This window comes from Oncorhynchus kisutch, linkage group LG17 (assembly GCF_002021735.2).
Source record: "Oncorhynchus kisutch isolate 150728-3 linkage group LG17, Okis_V2, whole genome shotgun sequence".
Classification (NCBI taxonomy): domain Eukaryota; kingdom Metazoa; phylum Chordata; class Actinopteri; order Salmoniformes; family Salmonidae; genus Oncorhynchus; species Oncorhynchus kisutch.
Genome location: NC_034190.2, coordinates 81,793,612 through 81,816,514, shown reverse-complemented (window position 1 = coordinate 81,816,514; position 22,903 = coordinate 81,793,612). Strand labels below are relative to the sequence as shown.

At 45.3% G+C, this 22,903-nt stretch overlaps 2 protein-coding genes across 2 annotated transcripts; one reads left to right on the top strand and one right to left on the bottom strand.

Moving 5' to 3' along the window:
• Nucleotides 1-3,897: 3,897 nt before the first annotated feature.
• Nucleotides 3,898-20,429, top strand: spsb1 (splA/ryanodine receptor domain and SOCS box containing 1). The gene is made up of 3 exons (XM_020507035.2): nucleotides 3,898-4,215; nucleotides 10,809-11,685; nucleotides 15,316-20,429. Exons 2-3 carry the CDS (start codon nucleotides 10,992-10,994, stop codon nucleotides 15,441-15,443), a joined length of 822 nt encoding a protein of 273 aa, XP_020362624.1. The 5' UTR covers nucleotides 3,898-4,215; nucleotides 10,809-10,991; the 3' UTR covers nucleotides 15,444-20,429.
• On the bottom strand, nucleotides 7,953-8,717 carry LOC116354370 (MARCO-like protein). Its single transcript, XM_031793353.1, has one exon. The coding sequence runs from the start codon at nucleotides 8,715-8,717 to the stop codon at nucleotides 7,953-7,955; it is 765 nt and encodes a 254-aa protein (XP_031649213.1).
• Nucleotides 20,430-22,903: the final 2,474 nt, after the last annotated feature.

The following is a 22,903-nucleotide window of genomic DNA, read 5'->3' as shown; positions in this document are numbered from 1 at the left end:
GGGGGTCTGTGTAATCTGAGGGAAATATGTGTCTCTAATATGGTCATACATTTGGCAGGAGGTTAGGAAGTACAGCTCAGTTTCCACCTCATTTTGTAGGTTGTGTGCACATAGCCTGTCTTCCCTTGAGAGCCAGGTCTGCCTAAGGCGTCCTTTCTCAATAGCAAGGCAATGCTCACTGGGTCTGTACATAGTCAAAGCTTTCCTTAAGTTTGGGTCAGTCACAGTGGTCAGGTATTCTGCCACTCTCTGTTTAGGGCCAAATAGCATTCTAGTTGTGATCTGTTTTTTGTGAATTCTTTCTTATGTGTCAAGTAATTATATTTTTGTTTTCTCATGATTTGGTTGGGTCTAATTGTGTTGCTGTCCTGGAGCTCTGTGGGGTGTGTTTGTGAACAGAGCCCCAGGACCAGCTTGCTTAAGGGACTTCTCCAGGTTCATCTCTTTGTAGGTGATGGCTTTGTTATGGAAGGTTTGAGCATCGCTTCCTTTTAGGTTGTTGTAGAATTTAACATCTTTCTGGATTTTGATAATTAGCAGGTATCGTCCTAATTCTACTCTGTATGCATTATTTGGCGTTTTATGTTGTACACGGAGGATATTTTTGCCGAATTCTGCATGCAGAGTCTCCATTTGGTGTTTGTCCCATTTTGTGAACTCTTGGTTGGTGAGCGGACACCAGACCTCACAACCATAAAGGGCAATGGGCTCTATTACTGTTTCAAATATTTTTAGCCAGATCTTAATTGGTATGTCAAATTTGATGTTCCTTTTGATGGCATAGAAGGCCGTTCTTGCCTTGTCTCTCAGCTTGTTCACAGCTTTGTGGAAGTTACCTGTGGCGCTGATGTTTAGGCGAAGGTATGTATAGTTTTTTTGTGTGCTCTACAGCAACGGTGTCTAGATGGAAATTGTATTTGTGGTCCTGGTGACTGGACCTTTTTTGGAACACCATTATTTTGGTCTAACCGAGATTTAGTGTCAGGGCCCAGGTCTGGCAGAATCTGAGCAGAAGATCTAGGTGCTGCTGTAGGCCCTCCTTGGTTTGTGACAGGAGCACCAGATCATCAGCAAAGAGTAGACATTTGACTTCAGATTCTAGTAGGGTGAGGCCAGGTGCTGCAGATTGTTATAGTGCCCTTGCCAATTTGTTGATATATATGTTGAAGAGGGTGGGGCTTAAGCTGCATCCTTGTCTCACCCTACAGCCCTGTGGAAATAAATGTGTGTGTTTCTCTCTCTCTATCGCTCTCTCCAATAGAAGCACAGTGTCTCTCTACCGCTCTCGCTCTCTCACACTGCAATATAACACTCTACCTTTCTCGCTCTCTCTTCCCCTCTCACTGCAATATAACACTTCCTCTCGGTCTCTCTCTCTCTCTCTCTCTCCAATAGAAACACAGTGTTTTTCTGTAAAAACTGTAGAGCTGTAGACTGGGACGTTCTATCGATCCTGCTGCTGAAATGATGCTTTTTAAAAAGACAGACAGGCAGAAAATAAAAGAGGAGCACTGTAAGCACATCTCAGCTGTCGTCCGGCTCGTATACACACACACACACACAGAGACACACAGAGACACACACACACACACACACACAGAGACACACACACACACACAGAGACACACACACACACACAGAGACACACACACACACACACACACACACACGGTGAGGCCGGACTCGGTTTAGTGAGGCTATAGCCAGAGATATATCAGCATTCTCAGCATATTGCTCTATATCCAGCCACACAGGGGGAAATAGGATTTGCGCTCCCGGACAGCTAAGTGGAGAGTAATTCTAGTCCGGAACATGGAACAAGAGCTGATTTACTTCCAGACAACACTTCATCATGTTGCACATTCATGGAAAAATACGGTTATTTATTGACCTTGTCATAGGTCAAATTAAAATGCTATTATGATCAGGTGATAAGAATCAACATTAGCCGGATGAAAAGAAAGACGTAACTGAGTGAGCTATTGCAGAATAATAGCAGAACATTGGGATTTTATACTTTTATAAATCATGATCACGTTAAGTGACTTTTCTGTGTCTGTCTCTTATTATGTGCACAGGATTCCAAGTCAGTCACTTTGAATTAAAAAAGTGTCTCTTAACACAAACTAAGGTATAATCTCAGAACTGTGTGCATTGAAGTCACTAGATGGCAGTAGAGTGTATCATATCAACTAATACATACATATTTACAGTGAAGTCACCGGTGCAACACAGTACATCTGAATCAAATAGAAAGCTAGCATAATGTAAGTAGGAAGGAATACCTTGAAAGAAGGAATACCTTGAAACAGTTAGTGGGGTCTTTGTGAAGTGTCGTGTTCATATACCATATCAATAGGGTTATAACATGACTGGGACAGCACAGGACCCAGGATGACATGTAATAAGTCAGGGCTCCTTGCACATCTTATTTTCACAAACTAACACCACAGGGAGTTAATTACTCAGTCTAAACTAACACCGCAGGTAGTTAATTACACAGTCCAAACTAACACCACAGTGAGTTAATTCCACAGTCCAAACTAACTCAACTCCGATCCCTACAGGCTCTGGGGCCTAAGAGGGAAGAGTATCTTTGGACAGTATTCCTTGCAATGTTTCGGGCCGTGAAGTCCTGGGGAGAATCTCTATTGCATCCTCACTCGCGTCCTTCTCAAAACACATTGGATGATAAAGTCAGATGTCCCTCCCCTCTGACCTCCTCTTCCAATGGGTTTTGAGTAGGAGGAGAGGGGAGAGGACATGAGGAGTATACGATCGAGATTCTTTCCTGTAGACCCATTAACTTTTCAATGGCGAGTTGCTCAGTAGGGAGACTCAAGCACCGGTGTCCAACTCCTTCCATAGAGGGCCAAGTGTCTGCTGGTTTTGTTATCCCTTTCAATTAAGACCTAGACAACCAGGTGAGGGTAGTTATTTACTAATTAGTGACCTTAACTCGTCAATCAAGTACAAGGGATGAGCAGGAAGCCTGCAGACACTCAGTGCTCAGTGGAATGAGCTTGACGCTGGAGAATGATAGAGGCCTCTTGTTGGCCAATAGGCCATATTAGCATGGGTAGCACCATAGAGTACAACTGTATGAGTCATGAGCAGCACCACTGTATGAGTCATAATGCCCCTAAAACCTAATGGTCAAACAGGGAAATGGTTATCATTTTTCCACCATACATTTTTCCCATAGGGGATTTTAGAAACACTTAAAATAAGGTCTGTGTTTTCGTGTAGGCTTTACCCTGACGTGATGTTTTGATAACGGCGTAAATCTCTCTCGGACAAGGTGACTTCTATCAATATAAATCGGCTCTATTTACTCTCAGATTCAAAATGGTTAATTAGCATCAAAGTAGACATCATGCAAGATTACAAATCCCTGCAATATCCTGCACCCAATCTCCAGCTGGCACCTCTGCTAATGAAATGTTGTCAATTTATTAATTACTAGATTTAGCTAACATTAGATAGTTATTCCAGAGATTCTTACCTTTGCCTCGAGTTGGCAGTCTCGTTCAGATCATCCTGGCATTTCTAGTTCTTTATGATAGCCACATTAGCAGCATATTAACATTTCATTTGTTGGGGGTAAATATAGCCAAATATATTGACAAGACACCTTGTCTGAGAGAGATTTACATGGTTATCAAAACGTCACGTAAAGCCTACACAAAACACAGCCCTTATTTTAAGTGTTTCTAAAATCCCCCATGGGAAAAATGAATGGTGGAAAAACGATTGGAATCTCCCTGTTTGACCACTAGGTTTTATGGGTATTATGACACCTCCACTGTGGGGCTCTATTGAGGGCATCCACCATTTTAATGTCGTAAACTGGGTGGGATTTCCAATTTAATTGGCTGATTCCCTCCAAACCGTAAGAAAAGGTTTTGCTGCGAAAGCGAGCGTTTGTTGTGAGACAAATCCGGGTAGTTCCTCCCCGTTTGGTTCCTAATGAATTTACCCCAGCAAGGCATCTGGGCGCTATTGGACCACGTGACCGGTTAGGACAGCCATCGTTTTACATAATTCATGTCCAACCCAAAATGGGAAAGGGGTGCGAGGACTGCAGAGGATAAAACGAACAGCAATGGTATCGTTTAGGAGTTTTGTTTCAATCTCAAAACCTCGTTTTTCAAATCCTCTGTAGGTTCTATTGGTTGAAAAAAAAAAAAAAAAAAAAAAAGTTACCAAGCAAAGGTGAGTTTTATTTAGTTTTTTTTAGAGGTTTTGTTTTCGGTTTTACTTATGCTATGTTTTCATGTCTAGATCGCTAATTGACATTCAATGTTTTTAGTCGCAAACAACAAAACATGTCATGAGAGCAGTTGATAACTTAACAAGTATCAAATGCCATGGAGTCAATTGTATTAATTTATTTTCAACAATGAATCTACTCTTTTTGTTGTTGTTGTTGACACACTTCTTCTGTTAGAGCTACAAAGTCACTGTGAAGTACCTTCACCTTGCTTGGTGTTAGAGACGTTCTTGCATGGAACTCAAGTGGCGCAGTGTCAAAGTTTACTTCCAGTTTTGAGTGAATGTTACGGAATAACTACTAGCTAGGAGCAGACGGACATCACCGGAATCTCACTAGACGTTCATTATTCTCAAATCAGGACAGCGTTCTGCCGGTGTGAGATATGGCTTGGAAAACCTATCTCAATCCTGGGATGGCAGTATACTCTAATTATCCCAAATGACAACTGAGAAGATTGAAATACTGCTAGTTTTGTCCTCTACATACTAGGTTAGCTAATGGTATAACAGCCCATTGAATTCCATGAAAATGTGACGCTTAGTGTTGAGGTGAGAAGCAACCGGAAGTGTTGTCGAATCCCAATGGGCTGCAATAACATTAGATAGCCTAGCATACTGACAAACTATCAGTCATTTGAAAACTAGGAGTATTTGAAATCTTCTCGATTTGCTAGTTGGGTTAATGGGATAATTAGGATTACACTGCCATATCCCATCCCTGGATTGAGGTACGTTTTCAGAGCCATATCTCTCGCCGGCTCAGAGCTCGGTGATTTATCCTTGTTCCAACTACAGAATGTGATGAACATCTAGTCGGATTCTGGCTACTGCCTCACTAAGAATTTAACTCGTGTTTGAATGTAATGAACTTCGATTTGTAAAACGTAATCTCTTTTTAAAATCATAGTTATAAACCACACTGTAAAACACATGTGTTTACGGTAATTTACAGGCAGCCAATTACCTGGAGATTACTGTAATAATTAGTACAGTATGTTACCAGGAATTCCAAAGAAACGTTGGTTTAACAGTACATTACTGTAAAGTTCACGGTATTGTTCTGTTCTGTTAAACAAAGTTTCTTTAGAATTTATGGTAGCATGCTGAATTTTTTTTTACAGAAAATTACAATTTAAAACTAGTTTTTTTTAACAGTGCATGTTTCCATCCAGTTCTTATGCGAGTTAAGTTATTTTGTACTAAATTAAAAAGCAACAATTTTATAAATGTTGACAATTTGTTTGTTTGACAGTGGCACCACCATTTTGAGTTAAATTTGCAGTCATGCATTGCTATGTTGTGTGGTCCTCCCACTGTCAATTTGAAAAAGCATGCACGGTTTAGGCTACAGGGTGGTGAAAGTGCACAGTGATGAGCTTGATGCTCTTTTCCAATAAAGTCAAGGGTCTTCATTTGTATGCTAGTGACATGATTGGTGCTTAGCTGCCAATTAACATAACAATGTTCTTGCTCTAATCCATCTCATCATGAAATGTAGACTGGACTGGTGGACTGGACTGGTGGACTGGACTGGTGGACTGGACTGGTGGACTGGACTGGTGGACTGGACTGGTGGACTGGACTGGTAGGCTGGACTGGACTGGTAGACTGGACTGGTAGGCTGGACTGGACTGGTAGGCTGGACTGGTAGGCTGGACTGGACTGGACTGGTAGGCTGGACTGGACTGGTAGGCTGGACTGGACTGGTAGGCTGGACTGGACTGGTAGGCTGGACTGGACTGGACTGGTAGGCTGGACTGGACTGGACTGGTAGGCTGGACTGGACTGGTGGGCTGGACTGGACTGGTAGGCTGGACTGGACTGGTAGGCTGGACTGGACAGGTAGGCTAGGCTGGACTGGACAGGTAGGCTAGACTGGACTGGACAGGTAGGCTAGACTGGACTGGACAGGTAGGCTAGACTGGACAGGACAGGTAGGCTGGACTGGACTGGTAGGCTGGACTGGACTGGTAGGCTGGACTGGACTGGTAGGCTGGACTGGACTGGTGGACTGGACAGGTAGGCTAGACTGGACTGGACAGGTAGGCTAGACTGGACTGGACAGGTAGGCTAGACTGGACAGGTAGGCTAGACTGGACTGGACAGGTAGGCTAGACTGGACTGGACAGGTAGGCTAGACTGGACAGGACAGGTAGGCTAGACTGGACAGGACAGGTAGGCTAGACTGGACAGGACAGGTAGGCTAGACTGGACAGGTAGACTGGACAGGTAACTTTATCAGCAAACTATTGTCTAGAGAGCATGCGTGAACCAGATTGGGCAAGTTGTACTTTTATTGCCAGAGTTGGTGTGACAAAACTATTGATAGATTGGAAAATGCATGAAACTCATTGTTTTATTTAATTTTAAATTTGGGACATAGCATAAGTGTTTTGGTGTACAGTATGTCATCACACACAGTCTTTTACCTGCAACAAAGCAATTCTGGTGTGGAAATGCGCATATTTCTTCCATGTTATTTTATAATATTAATGTGAAAATGTGTAGCAAAGATCTTGCTCCATGTTGAATAAAGCAGCTTTCTACACCCATGTATCTATCTATATGTGGGACTTCCCCAGCAGGTTCAACCTGCTTATTGGCGTTAATAGCAACCCAGGATTCAGAAACGGGATGATGGGAGCGTAAAAGTGCGATGACATCTACAGTGTCTTGGCCTAAATGTGGATTTGATCAACGCGAGAGATGAGATGTGGACTCGGTCAATGCGAGAGACTCGTGTTCCTTTGGCTCAGCTAAATCCTTTGGTCCCCTCCACATCTCAATCGGCTCCTTACTAACCCAGGGGTCCAGAAACCCCAACTAGCCCAGCTGCAGGATTATTACACCAAGGCACTCAGCCTCCACATCCCCTCACATTTATTTATGGATGGTATGAATAGGTACGAACACGTTGAATAAACAATCAAATGGGTCATTTTCAACATCCGTATTTATTCAATTTAAGACTAAAAATGGAGGAATTTACAAAAGTTTCTGCTATTGGTGGACCACCATCGAAGGGTAGTACAAAACCAACTGTCACTAATCCTCATTTAAAATGTGTGTTCTATAATGAAAAAAAAATATATATATTTTAGTTCAGTGTAGTTCTACTTTAATCCCACGAATTAAGCATTTTGGTTTGAAATTCAGTACTTCAGCACAGTGGTGTTGGTTCATTCTGAGGAAGAAGAATGAATGGTTTAAGTTTGCATCCCAAATTTCCTATATCGTGCACTACTTTTTATAGGGCTCTGGTCAAAAGTAGCACTACGAAGGGGGGGTGACATTAAGTCTCCAGCACGGAGTCTGCAAATTTAATATGTTTCATACTCCCTATCCTGAGGCCCTGAAGGCTGGACGGGCATTGAGGGACGATTGATTCAACCAGGCTGTGATGATTGTAAACGCCTCTCTATTTAGTGCCCTACTTTTGACCAGGACTTGTTAGAGTGCTCTATTGGTCTCTATGTAAGGAACAGGCTACCGTTTGGGCCATGTGGCCACCCGCTGCAGGGCTATTCTCCCTGTTTTGGCCATCCACTGAGGAGACATGACCCACTTAAAATAGTTGTTTACTTGCATTAGAAAAAGAGCCAAAACACTTCTCAATGAACTCTTGTCTACAATTAAATTAGTCTGGCCTTTCCCTTCTCAGCAGCAGCTTGCACAGTTCAGTTTCTGATGCTCCCTGGTCGTCTGCAGCTCCCTGGCTGTGTGGTGATGCCACAGCTCCCTGGCGGTCTATAGCTCCCTGGCTGTGTGGTGATGCCACAGTTCCCTGGCTGTGTGGTGATGCCACAGTTCCCTGGCTGTGTGGTGATGCCACAGTTCCCTGGCTGTGTGGTGATGCCACAGTTCCCTGGCTGTGTGGTGATGCCACAGTTCCCTGGCTGTGTGGTGATGCCACAGTTCCCTGGCTGTGTGGTGATGCCACAGTTCCCTGGCTGTGTGGTGATGCCACAGTTCCCTGGCTGTGTGGTGATGCCACAGTTCCCTGGCTGTGTGGTGATGCCACAGTTCCCTGGCTGTGTGGTGATGCCACAGTTCCCTGGCTGTGTGGTGATGCCACAGTTCCCTGGCTGTGTGGTGATGCCACAGTTCCCTGGCTGTGTGGTGATGCCACAGTTCCCTGGCTGTGTGGTGATGCCACAGTTCCCTGGCTGTGTGGTGATGCCACAGTTCCCTGGCTGTGTGGTGATGCCACAGTTCCCTGGCTGTGTGGTGATGCCACAGTTCCCTGGCTGTGTGGTGATGCCACAGTTCCCTGGCTGTGTGGTGATGCCACAGTTCCCTGGCTGTGTGGTGACGCCACAGTTCCCTGTGTCTACAGTTCCCTGGCTGTGGGGTGAGGCCACAGTTCCCTGGCTGTGTGATGATGCCACAGTTCCCTGTGTGTAATTCGTTTCCTGTGTGTCTTCATGACCTCCTAGCAACATGGACAGAAATAGATTAAATCAAACCTGTCGAGGGGGAAATGACATCTGAGGTGTTCCAGTAAAGTGAGTCATCAGGACTTCCTGTGAGATGTTCTGAACTCGCGGGCAAACAAACAAAACAGATGTTGAATAGAAATGGATTTGAGTTGGCAGTTATGGATGCGTTTGTGTTCCAAGCTATATGCCAACTGTTATTGCATACAATTACAGAATTTGAGTTGGTCAAGAAATTCTCCTATTCGTTGATTTTTATAAAGTAAGGGCTTGTGTGAGTTACTGTATCTGAACATGGTGTCCATCTAGTCCTAAACACTGCATTTCTCAAAGTGCAGTGCGTCAAGCTCACTTAGGACTTGGTGAAAAGTCTGTAGGGTTGTAGCGCTGTCCAGTAGTAGCCGGTCAGTGTAGCCAGACCAGTAGCCTTGTGTTATCCTGCCCTTGAAAACAACAATATTTTACAGTTTTGATTGCTTTTCCTGTTAACTGTATAATAGTGAACAGCTAGCCCCGACCAGACGACTGTAAACGGCCTGCCCCGACAAGACGACTGTAAACGGCCTGCCCCGACAAGACGACTGTAAACGGCCTGCCCCGACCAGACGACTGTAAACGGCCTGCCCCGACCAGACGACTGTAAACGGCCGGCCCCCCGACCAGACGACTGTAAACGGCCGGCCCCCCGACCAGACGACTGTAAACGTCCGGCCCCCCGACCAGACGACTGTAAACGTCCGGCCCCCCGACCAGACGACTGTAAACGGCCTGCCCCGACCAGACGACTGTAAACGGCCTGCCCCCCGACCAGACGACTGTAAGCGGCCTGCCCCCCGACCAGACGACTGTAAGCGGCCGGCCCCGACCAGACGACTGTAAGCGGCCGGCCCCCCGACCAGACGACTGTAAGCGGCCGCCCCCGACCAGACGACTGTAAGCGGCCGCCCCCGACCAGACGACTGTAAGCGGCCGGTCCCCCGACCAGACGACTGTAAGCGGCCGCCCCCGACCAGACGACTGTAAACGGCCGGCCCCCCGACCGCAGAGATGGAAATCTAGGCCTTAGCAGCTGTCTTGCCCTCTGTCTGTTTACACTAGCAGGGCCTCAGTTGCAAATATTGAGGTTATGTTTTTCCCACTTGCTGTATATGAAACCACAAATATTAGTTTGTTTACACACCCAGTCTTCCCAAGTCTTGAAGGCTGTGTCAGTTGTTTTGAGTCATTTCTGATAATTTAAGGACCTAAATTTAGCTGGGGCAAAAACAACATTAAATCCGGTTCAGCTAATCAATTCTCTTTGCATCTCAAATTGCTGACCGTTGAGCTCAGTTGTACTTTTATGCACCATTATTGAGTTAGTTAGGCCTACTATGTCTTTCCAGGAGGGGAATTTCTTTCAGCAATGAGCTATGACGTTGCCCTCGACCTTTTCTTCAAGCATTTCTTGGAATAATTGTCATGGAATGTTTCCCCCCCCAAAAAAAGATTCTGAAGACCTGATTTCATAAAGCCTTCATGTGTTCCGTGGACACCAGTATCCTCATGAGTTGATGACACCTGGTCCCGTAGCCACTGAAGCTTCTCAGAGTAGGAGTGCAGATCTAGGATCTGACCACACAATCTTACTCATTATGAACTAAAAAGGCAAAACGGGATCCTAGAACAGCACTCCTACTCAGAGAAGCTTTTATTATGGATACGGGTCCTGATTTAGGATCCATTTTAGCCTTTTGTTTTAATAATTATAATTATATGGCTGAGGGGGAGACCTGATCCTGGATCAGTAATCTTGCTTTGTGAATATGTCCCTGAAGTCGTTTCAAGGCTTGCTCTGATTAAGCAGCATGATCATTACACAGGTGCACCTTGTGCTGGGGGTAATAAAAGACCACTAAAATGTGCAGTTTTTTTTTCACACAACGCCTCGAATGTCTCAAGTTTTGAGGGAGCATGCAATTAGCGTGCTGACTAAAGGAATGTCCAGGCTCTTACCAACCGAGTCACACAGGACCATATTATAGTGATTAGGAAGCAGGGTACTGTGGTGTGATGATTCATGTTCTACCTCTCTTCTCCTTTCCCATCTCTTCACAGGTAGGATTGAACCAGCAGCTGGCCTGAACCTGTTAACTGGCAACCAGGAGCAGGGACACCAATCCAGCCTCCTGATTGGCTGTGACAAACAGGCTGATTTTGATTTGCCCCCCCCTTTTTCATTTATTTTTTGAGGACTCAGCAGGAGGACTTGGGCTCTGTGTTCTAACTTCCCAGACGAGCATGGGGCAGAGCATCCCTGGAGGCATAAAGACTATTGACATGAGAGACCCGGCGTTCAGGCCTCTGAAGCTGGAGTTGGCAGCCCTGGACCACGCCAAGCCCTCCAGGCTGGATCTGCTGCTGGACATGCCCCCTGCTGGACAGGAGGTCCAGATGCAGCACTCGTGGAACAACAACGACCGATCGCTCAACATCTTCGTCAAGGATGACAACAAACTGGTTTTTCATCGGCACCCCGTGGCTCAGAGCACGGACGCCATCCGGGCCTGTATCGGCTACACCCGGGGGCTCCACGTCTGGGAGATCAGCTGGGCCATGAGACAGCGGGGAACGCACGCCATTGTCGGCGTGGCGACAGGAGACGCGCCGTTACATTCTGTAGGCTACACGACCCTGGTGGGTAATAACCACGAGTCCTGGGGCTGGGACCTGGGACGTAATAAACTGCACCACGATGGGAAGAACCAGCCCAGTAAGACGTACCCAGCGTTCCTGGAGCCAGATGACACGTTTCTAGTCCCTGACTCATTCCTGGTAGTGTTGGACATGGACGAGGGGACTCTGAGCTATATAGTGGACGGACAATACCTTGGGGTGGCTTTCAGAGGACTCAAGGGGAGGAAACTGTACCCTGTCGTCAGTGCTGTGTGGGGGCACTGTGAAATACGAATCCGCTACATCAATGGACTCGATCGTAAGTATATTTTAAGGGGTTCAGGGTTGGCTTTTGTCTTTTTCTCTGAGACTAGGGTTGCACCTTTTTGGACAAAGTATCTAATTACAAAATTCTTTGGCCAGATATTGCGATTATGAATTAAGGACCCAATTTTAGAAATCTGTGCGAGATGTAATCTTGTATTTCCTTTCCAGCTTGTTTATGATCTTCTAGAAACTGACTGTCACGTGCTGAATACAACAGGTGTAGACCTGACCTGTGAAATGCTTACTTAAAAATAGATAATAATTTCCCCACCTTTTATTTAACCAGGTAGGTCAGTTGAGAACAAGTTCTCATTTACAACTGTGACCTGGCCAAGATAAAGCAAAGGGGGTAATAAAGTGCGACAAAAAACAAAAACACAGAGTTACACATAAACAAACATACAGTCAATAACACAATATGAAAGTCTATATACAGTGTGTGCAAATGCAGAAGATTAGGGAGGTAAAGGCAATAAATAGGCCACAGAGTCCACATCGGTGGCTGAAGCGCGATTGGCCGACATGCCATGGAGAGTTAGAGAGCCTGCTTGTGGGCGGCAGGGTAGCCTAGTGGTTAGAGTGTTGGACTAGTAACCGGAAGGTTGCAAGTTCAAACCCCCGGGCTGACAAGGTACAAATCTGTCGTTCTGCCCCTGAACAGGCAGTTAACCTAGACCAGTTAACCCACTGTTCCTAGACCAGTTAACCCACTAGGCCGTCATTGAATTTGTTCTTGTTAAATAAAGGTAAAAAATAAATAAAAAAAGTGTTTGGCTACGTGATACAAATCACTGCCTATGTCTACGGGATGTTTTGTCAAAGGGGTGTTACACTTAAAACGAATCAATGCCTTTTTAACATCGGTGGCTGAAGCGCGATTGGCCGACATGCCATGCAGAGTTAGAGAGCCCGCTTGTGATTGGTCAACATCTTCTTGTGCATGTAGAAAGTGAATGAGTCTAGCGCATCTCATTGGAGGAGGTACCGTAGTCTAGTTTGTTGTTGTATCTCAGGAAGGAGGAAATGGCAGCCTCCCTCTTGCTATATGGATATTACATATGTCATTATCACAATTTGGATCTGAATTGGATTATTCGTGCAGGCCTACCAGAGACATTGGTTTAGACTTCCTAAACGCCATAGACGTCTCACGGGCCTGTAGGGCGCTTTCAGCACAACACAAGAAGGATAGGATAAGGAATAATGTTGGCTCAATTCATTTGATCTGTAACGTTAGGGCTATACTGAGGTAATATACTATGTTAGGGCTATACTGAGGTAATATACTATGTTAGGGCTATACTGAGGTAATATACTATGTAAGGGCTATACTGAGGTAATATACTACGTTAGGGCTATACTGAGGTAATATACTACGTTAGGGCTATACTGAGGTAATATACTATGTTAGGGCTATACTGAGGTAATATACTATGTAAGGGCTATACTGAGGTAATATACTACGTTAGGGCTATACTGAGGTAATATACTACGTTAGGGCTATACTGAGGTAATATACTATGTTAGGGCTATACTGCTCGCGTTCCTAGCTATCCCATGAACACTTCCTTCTAGGGATTAAAAAATAAATAGATGTAAACCCTTCTCCCCAATTTCGTGGTATCCAATTGTTAGTAGTTACTCTCTTGACTCATCGCTACAACTCCGATACTGACTCAGGTGAGGTGACGTTCGAGAGCCATGCGTCCTCCGAAACACAAGCCGCACTGCTTCTTAACACAGCGCGCTTCCAACCCGGAAGGCAGCCGCACCAATGTGTCGGCGGAAACACCGCTGACCTGGTTAGCGTGCACTGCGCCCGGCCCGCTACAGGAGTCGCTAGTGCGCGAATAGACAAGGACATCCCTACCGTCCAAACCCTCCCTAACCCGGATGACGCTGGGTCAATTGTGCATCGACACATAGACCTCCCGGTTGCGGCCGGCTGCGACGAACCCAGAGTCTCTGGTGGCACAGCTAGCGCTGTGATGCTGTGCCTTAGATCTCTGCGCCACCCGGGAGGCCCCTCCTAGGGAACCTTAGCAGCTCGGTCTGGTCTTTCATTGTACAGACATGATGTGATTCATAACTTCATAATAGACAACATTTTTTGGAGGGGGGGGGGGGCTTGCGTCCCTAATGACTCCCTTATATAGTTTTGATAGGGCTCTGGTCAAAAGTAGCGCACTATATAGGGTGTCATTTGTTTGGGCCGTACACACGTGTTTTATTGATGTAATGAACTTGAGCGTAACGGTACATTCAAAGGTTGGGCCTTTATTACTGCACACCGAGGTTACGTCAGAGCACTGAGGCTTTCTTGCCTGTTCCCAGATCAGTTTGTGCTCTCTTGCCATTTCCCATGGTTACTGTTTTTAATGTGTATATGTTGGTATTTGTTGCCTTGCCAACACTAATTTAGGAAAGCCTAAATGTAGTCTGTTCTAGGCTGGTCCCAGATCAGTTTGTGCTCTCTCGCTAATTTATATTTGATCATTTTCGCACATTTTGTCTTGCTGGCCGTGACTATTTACAGAGGAGTTAACAAACAAACCCGGCACAAACAGATCTGGGATCAGGTTAGAGGCTGACAGACTGCAGTTAGGCTAGCATGGTCCCAGATCTGTTTGTGCTGTTCTCTCAAACTGGAGCTTGCCAATTCAGCAAGACAGCCTGGTCCCAGATCTGCTTAGGCTAACAGAGCCATTGATCCTAACTATTATCCCAGACAGTTGGGCACTACGTGATAAGGTGCCACTGGCATCGTGATGACATCACTTGATCTCTCTGACCTATGCCCCCAGAGAACAACAGTAAATGAATAACTGAACAAGCCTGTTGATCACATTTGTTTTTTTCTTCTCTTCTACCAACTTGACTGTGCTGCCTCGTCTCGCGCTTGACTGTGCTGCCTCGTCTCGGGCTTTGGGTAGCATTGTCTGCAGTAAGGTGTCACGAGAATGATCCCTTAAAATAATCACTGATCTGACATGAGTAGAAGGGTGTACTACTGGAAGCTTTTCATTGCATTGCTTTCACAATTATGTCATGTCAGAAGCGTGGAAGGAAGCATGCAGTTTTCACCATGCAAATCTCTGGCTCCTAGATTCTCTCTAGTTTAGATGACAACACGTCTCTGGCTCCTAGATTCTCTCTAGTTTAGATGAAAACACGTCTCTGGCTCCTAGAGTCTCTCTAGTTTAGATGACAACACGTCTCTGGCTCCTAGATTCTCTCTAGTTTAGATGTCGACACGTCTCTGGCTCCTAGATTCTCTCTAGTTTAGATGTCAAGCATCGTGTTTTGTTAAGTGTGGAAATGACTGCCGCTGGACTGGACTGACTGGTCCTCATGACTGCTCCTCTCGGGGTAATGTGGTTTCTAATGAGAATGTTTATCAAAACATGTTGTTGTACTGGAACGATTCACTCTGTGTACACTAGTAAATGTTCATCAACTTGTTGTACAGCAAGACAGTTCTGATTGGACATGGGGGGGGGGTTGATTATGTGCCCTCTCTCTCTCTGTGTCTCTCTCTGTGTCTCTGTCTCTCTCTGATATTTAAGGTAAACTAAATGTGAAAGTATTGCTGTACTCTAAATCTCTCTCTCTCTCTCCCCAGCTGAGCCTCTCCCTCTGCTGGAGCTGTGTCGGCGCTCTGTGAGGGTAGCTTTAGGCAGAGAACGACTGAGTGAGATCCATGGTCTGCCTCTACCGGCCTCTCTCAAGAATTACCTTCTCTACCAATGACCTCGGGACCCTCAGCACAACAGAACATGCCTCCGATCTCTCGGCTGTCCCTGCCGGCCTCCATAAAGAACTACCAAGGGGCTGCCCTGTGCCCTCTCATAATATACACTGAGTGTCACTGCCGGCCTCTGTCCATAGGGCTGTCCCTAATCAACTACTACCAATTACAACTCAAGGGACGGTCCTGTCCCCTCACTAGGGACTGCCTTGTCCCTTCACAACCCTCATGTTGTACACTGAGCACAGGCTCAGAACCACAGCCCACCTCTACTGGCCTCGATCAAGAACTACCAATGACCAAGGGAGGGACTGGGTCTGGGACTCACTCACAACATCTCTCTCCCCTGACTGCCCCGTCTGTTTCCACCAATAGATACACAGAGCACGCCTCACCCTCGCTCACCATCTTTGGGATTGTTCCCACTGAGGGTAAACGAACCAGTTTAACAACCCAACATAACTCCAGCTTCTGTGTTTCATCTCCATGAATAATCCTCCCAGCCCTCAGGGCTCATTTCTACTAATCACATTACACCACAGAGTGAGAAGAACACTGTTGTGTGATGCTTGTCGTGTTCAAGAAGCTATAGAGACAGTGGTTGGTGTTGGGTCAGTTTTTAATATATTTTTTTTAAATAATCGGCGCATACAACGAACACCCGCCAACTGCGGGAAGATTTCGGTTTTGGCTCCACAGTGCCAGCGTTACATTCACCAATAAAAATAAAAAAATAGTCTGAATTCTGCAATAGCTGTTTTCAAAGTATTTCTGTTTTGTTTCGTAGCTGCTAATTATACTTATCCTATATCCCACCTGGTGCAGCAACACCGCCTGACAGGGGAGCTGAGCTCACATTCTATATCCCACCTGGAGCAGGGGAGCTGAGCTCACATTCTATATCCCACCTGGTGCAGCAACACCGCCTGACAGGGGAGCTGAGCTCACATTCTATATCCCACCTGGTGCAGCAACACCGCCTGACAGGGGAGCTGAGCTCACATTCTATATCCCACCTGGTGCAGCAACACCGCCTGACGGGAGCTGAGCTCACATTCTGTATCCCACCTGGAGCAGGGGAGCTGAGCTCACATTCTGTATCCCACCTGGAGCAGGGGAGCTGAGCTCACATTCTATATCCCACCTGGAGCAGCAACACCGCCTGACAGGGGAGCTGAGCTCACATTCTATATCCCACCTGGAGCAGGGGAGCTGAGCTCACATTCTATATCCCACCTGGAGCAGCAACACCGCCTGACAGGGGAGCTGAGCTCACATTCTATATCCCACCTGGAGCAGGGGAGCTGAGCTCACATTCTATATCCCACCTGGAGCAGGGGAGCTGAGCTCACATTCTATATCCCACCTGGAGCAGGGGAGCTGAGCTCACATTCTATATCCCACCTGGAGCAGCAACACCGCCTGACAGGGGAGCTGAGCTCACATTCTATATCCCACCTGGAGCAGGGGAGCTGAACTCACATTCTATATCCCACCTGGAGCAGGGGAGCTGAGCTCACATTCTATATCCCACCTGGAGCAGGGGAGCTGAGCTCACATTCTATATCCCACCTGGAGCAGCAACACCGCCTGACAGGGGAGCTGAGCTCACATTCTATATCCCACCTGGTGCAGCAACACCGCCTGACAGGGGAGCTGAGCTCACATTCTATATCCCACCTGGAGCAGGGGAGCTGAGCTCACATTCTATATCCCACCTGGAGCAGGGGAGCTGAGCTCACATTCTATATCCCACCTGGTGCAGCAACACCGCCTGACAGGGGAGCTGAGCTCACTGAGTGAAGTGCTGATAGACTCATGCTCATGAACGTTGGTCTAATTTACTCAAGTCTACAAAGTGAGACTTTGTCCTTGTGTTTCTTGGCTCTTTCAATTGTTTTGTTCACAAGCTTGGTTGTTTTTCAACGTTCGTTTTGAGTCCGCTGCTTCAATGGATAGCAAAAACTCCCTAGTCAGAGCCCAAATATCTCTCACACACACACACACACACATGACAGAATGCGAGTGGCCCCGTTACCACGGTAACTTCCCTCTCTTGAAGGGGCAACTGAGCATTTTGTCTCAGATATTTTGATTTAAAAGACTGAGGTCACAATTTTAAATGTATTAAATTGTACTTCTTACTAACACATTTCTTGTTTTAGAAATATTACAAAGCATGATTGTCATTTTTTGTTGTAATTATGGCCAAAATATTTCAGCTGGTTAAAGAATTTGAGTGGCTGGTTGATTTTTGTTTCTACCTTCAACAATGACTGCTGGACCAAAAACAACATTTTAGGCCCTGTTTTATAATCCAGTTTTTATGGCTTACTTTAATCATATACTGGGACATCCACGGCTGTGACGGACATGACATGCAGACAGGTCTTTTATCCAGAGCTCTGCTGTTCCTGAGGACTACCATGTAAAGACATAAGTTGGTGTCCTGTCTGTCCGTGTTAAAGTGTAAATGAGTTTGACGCTATGTCAGACTGCAACACCTTGTGATTTTACTTTTATCTCCTTTTTGTTTGCAGTTTTGGCTTTGATTTTTAAAAATCAATCACTTGATGGTTGTATGACATGTCCTGTTGGGAAAAAAAGTTGGAATATTGTGTTGGAATCAAACCTAAGTTCGTTGGTGGAGGGACGGTTGTGTTGTAGAATAGATTTTAATTTTAATTTTTTATGATCCCAATTTGAAGTGCTGAGATTCTTAAATAATAATTTTCCTAACACTTTCTGACCACAAGGTGTCGCCATTTCTCATGTCTTTACAATTCCCCTTGTCTACGGCCCATAATAATATGCTGTTTAGCACTCTTTTATCCAAAGGGACTTAGTCATGCGTGAATACATTTTACGTATGGGTGTATTCGGGAATTGAACCCATTATCCTGTCGTTACAAGCACCGTGCTATACCAATGGCGCTACAGAGGACCACCGTGAGATGGTGCTCCTTTATATACTTGTTGAGACTTAGGGGATTTAGTCCTGTGTGTGTGTGTGTGTGTACTCTCTGGGGGGGGTTCAGCCCTAAGTGTGTACTCTCCGCCGGAGGGGTGTATTTAGCCCTGTGTGTACTATCCGAGGGGGATTTAGCCCTGTGTGTGTGTGTGTGTGTGTGTGTGTGAGAGAGACCTCTACAGTTTGGGTGGGGGATTTAGCCCTGTGTGTGTACTCTCCGCCGGGGGGGGGGTGTATTTAGCCCTGTGTGTGAGAGACCTCTACAGTGGGGGGGAGATTTAGCCCTGTGTGTGTGTGTGTGTGAGACCTCTACAGTGGGGTTGGAGGGGGGATTTTAGCCCTGTGTGTTAGACCTCTACAGTGGGGGGGGGGGGGGAGATTTAGCCCTGTGTGTGTGTGTGTGTGTGTGAGACCTCTACAGTGGGGGAGGGGGGATTTAGCCCTGTGTGTTAGACCTACAGTGGGGGTGGGGGATTTAGCCCTGTGTGTGTGACCTCTACAGTGGGGGTGGAGGGAGGATTTAGCCCTGTGTGTTAGACCTCTACAGTGGGGGGGGGGGGAGATTTAGCCGTGTGTGTGTGTGTGTGTGTGTGTGTGTGTGTGAGACCTCTACAGTGGGGGTGGAGGGGGGATTTGGCCCAGTGTGTGTTATACTGCAGTACTATCTGCTAGGCCCGGTGGGCTGGACAGACCAGGACTGACCTCTAATGTTGAGGTGATAGGATGCAATTTCTCCTGGAAGCACCACCATTACTACCACTGTTTTATATCTCAAGGTGACCATTACCCCTCTACCCCTACCCCTCCCCCCGTACCCTTACCCCGCCCCCCCTACCCCGATCTTTTAAAAGGGATAGTTCGACCAAATTACGTGTTTAGTTCACAATCATTCTAGTGCAATCCACGCTTTGGGTTAGTTTACAGAGCCTCCCCTTGTCCATAGAATACGTACAGGGTAAGGAAGATGTGAAGTATTTTCTATGACCAGTCCCTTTAACTCAACCTGAGAGCAGCAGATGAGTCTTTCTGTAGTATTTGAAGTGCCTAGCTGTTTTATGTTGGGGGGGGGGGGGTGACAGATTTAAGACTTTTTTTTTTATTTCATTGGAGAGCTCTTTATATAAACTGAAGGATGACATCGCTGTGATCGTTTGTAGCATGTACCAGCAACTGATGTTTTCTCATTGCCCACCAAGCCAATCACTGTCCATGTCCATGAATTTTTCTTCCTGCTTTGGGATCCATACATGTTGTTTAATGTATTGTTTTATTTGGAACATCATAGGTTCAAATGGCACCCTATTCCCTACATAGTGAACTACTTTTGACAAGGGTCCATAGGGCTCTGGTCAATAGTGCACTGATTTGGGATGTAATAATGGAGACAAGCCAATCCACACGTGCTGCTGCAACGTGATGCCAAGAGGGTACAAATAGACAGCATATTGTCAAATTATGAGATTATTTTTTTCTTCATTTTTGAGTAATTTTCAGATGTGGTCCGAGTTCGGCATTGTGTCCAGTCTTTTGCCCATGCGGCGCAGATTGTTTTTTTTTTTCCATCTCACTTGCAACCGGTCGTTCTATATATATATATATATATATATATATAATAAAAGTTTATTTCAAATGTATATATTTTGAGGCTGTTAAGTGACTTATATTGTTTTTATCTGAATGATTTAATTTGGTGCTCAAAGTATCAACAAGGTAGCAGAAGCAAGTGGAAATGGAACTGAATTGTGTGACGATATGTCAACCTCTGTCGTTTTTGCTGTGATCATAGGTTTGATTCCCGCTGTGGCCACCCAAATGAAAAATATCCACTTTATCTAAAAGCTTCTGATTTTAATAGGAAATGGGAGCTCCACAGGCATTTTCATTATCTAGCCTGCAGGGGGCGCCAAAGAACAGATACTGGCCTTACTGCACCAACTACCTTATGACTGTTTTTAGTTCAATTGCAAAAGTCAAAGAACCTCTTGTTATTTAACATTAAACCCCAAAGTGAAAGGTTTACTGTAGTGTGTGTGTGTGTGTGTGTGTGTGTGTGTGTGATCATAATGAAGACCTTTGTATGTGACAAATAAAATTTGATTTGATTTGACCTTTGTATCGATACAGATCCACTTAAAAAATAACTTCTGCAATGTTGCTTATTGCAAACAAAAACGTGAACATCGACTACGTCTATGGAAAAGTCAACAAACAAGTTATATTTGTGCCCAGAGTAAACTTTTATTTGATTGATCGTTTAAAAAATAAATACAAATCTAAATCAGCAGATTTCCACTGCCAAACATCCCAATTTACCACATGGTTGAATGAATGACTTCTGTCTGTACTCCATAGGATATGAACCTTGATACCTTGTAAAGTAGTACTTTAGGAAGTAGTTTAATCAATCTGTATCATCAATTAAATCACTATGGACAAAACATGTAACCATGACAAGAAAAAACACACCCACATGACGCACCTGCACGTTTTGTAGCCATGTAGGAAGAGTCCCGATGCATTTTTTTTAAATTTTTTTTATTTTTTATTTTTAAATATATATATATATATATATATATTATTTTTTTTTAATGTTTTTTTTTTAAAGGCGTTAAATGCTGTTGGCGATCTCACTCATAGAGAATGATCGAGGCCTCCAATAGCCAAAAGACTGTATTCGTATGGGCAGCACCATTTTTAGGGCTTCCACCATTTTTTTAAATATAGTCGAGTGAGTGGGACTTTTAACTTCATTGGCTGATCCCTCCTGGTGACCTTGTTGGAGTCATGTCCAACCGGGGTCATCATGAGGAATCGGCCAATCAGGAAATGTACTATTTCAAACTAGAGAGAGAATGGGTTGAGGCTGTCGCAGGTAGCTGACCTTGCATCATTTCACAAAGGACTCCTCTGTTGTATCCCTGCGATGAGCTTCGTCCCCTCTGACACAGATTACTATAGAGTCATCAGAGAAGTTCTGTGTCTGTTCATTGTGTGTGTTTGTGTGTGTGTGTGTGTGTGTGTGTGTGTGTGTTTGTTATCCAGTGACATATTCCATTTTCTCTTTACACCTCCAGAACTGGGTCCAAACGCAGCTCAAATACGTCAAACATTTGCTTTAGTCTGTCTGGAGTGCCTGTCTGCCTGTCTGGAGTGCCTGTCTGCCTGTCTGGAGTGCCTGTCTGTCTGTCTGGAGTGCCTGTCTGTCTGTCTGGAGTGCCTGTCTGTCTGTCTGGAGTGCCTGTCTGTCTGTCTGGAGTGCCTGTCTGTCTGTCTGGAGTGCCTGTCTGGAGTGCCTGTCTGGAGTGTCTGTCTGGAGTGTCTGATGGCTTTTTCCCGTTGGTTCCAGTTCAACAGACAAGCTCAATCAAGCAGAACTAAAGTATTTCAAAATGATTTCCAATAGTGCTTGGGGTCCCGTCAGGGAAACGGACCAGAGTTCTTCCGGGGCACGTCACACGGACCTCTCACCACAACAAACGGAACTCAGGCGATACATCTGCCGAGACGCTTCCAGTCCCACCAAGACAAGGAGAGGATACATGGACGTGTGGTTTACAAAATTAGAACTTTATAGTAATTATTATTATTATTATTTTTTTCATTTGACCTTTATTAAACCAGGCAAGTCAGTTAAGAACAAATTCTTATTTTCAATGACGGCCTGGGAACAGTGGGTTAACTGCCTGTTCAGGGGCAGAACGACAGATTTGTACCGTGTCAGCTCAGGGGTTTGAACTTGCAACCTTCCGGTTACTAGTCCAACGCTCTAACCACTAGGTTACCCTGCCGCCCCAAAAAATAAACTATGCAATGTTATTTTTTTTTTGCAACTATTGTATTTCAATTACACTCATTGCAGTTTTGTTTGTTTGCCATTCTGAGTCTAGCCGTTTTACAAAGGACAAAGCGAATAGCTGTCACCCGTGTGTACCCTCATGGCCTCTGCTGTGGGTTAGTTATAATAATTCTAGGCCATTTAGCGGCTGTTTTTCAAGGTGACCTACAGTAATGCATGCACACATTCTCTAATGGGTGGCCCCAGCAGGAACTGAACATACGCTCCTGGAGTTGCAAGTGCAATGGTCTACCAACTGCGCCACACAGGACAGCATGCTAGGGGTTGTTTGACTGGTTTTTAAATTCTGATGTTCTACCAGGGGGATTCTGATGTTCTACCAGGCTAAATGTCCTTTCAATTCTTAGTGCCTGAAGGGTAAGGGACTTTGATTGGAATTTTGAATTGGGCACTTGCCATATGATTTCTCTGAAGTGTGGTCACCAGGTTCAGTGACCAGGTGTAGACATACAGCTCTATGGATTTAAAGCTAGCCTTGTGTGGTCTGTCCACTTGTTGAATCACTGTATGTATCAAGATCACCTTTTGCTAACCCCTCTGGGTCGTTCCATTTCATTTCAATCCCTTTTTGACCTCACCCCCCCTTTTGATTTGATTTGAATGAAACTATCTATACATATTTGCCCTTGGTAGAA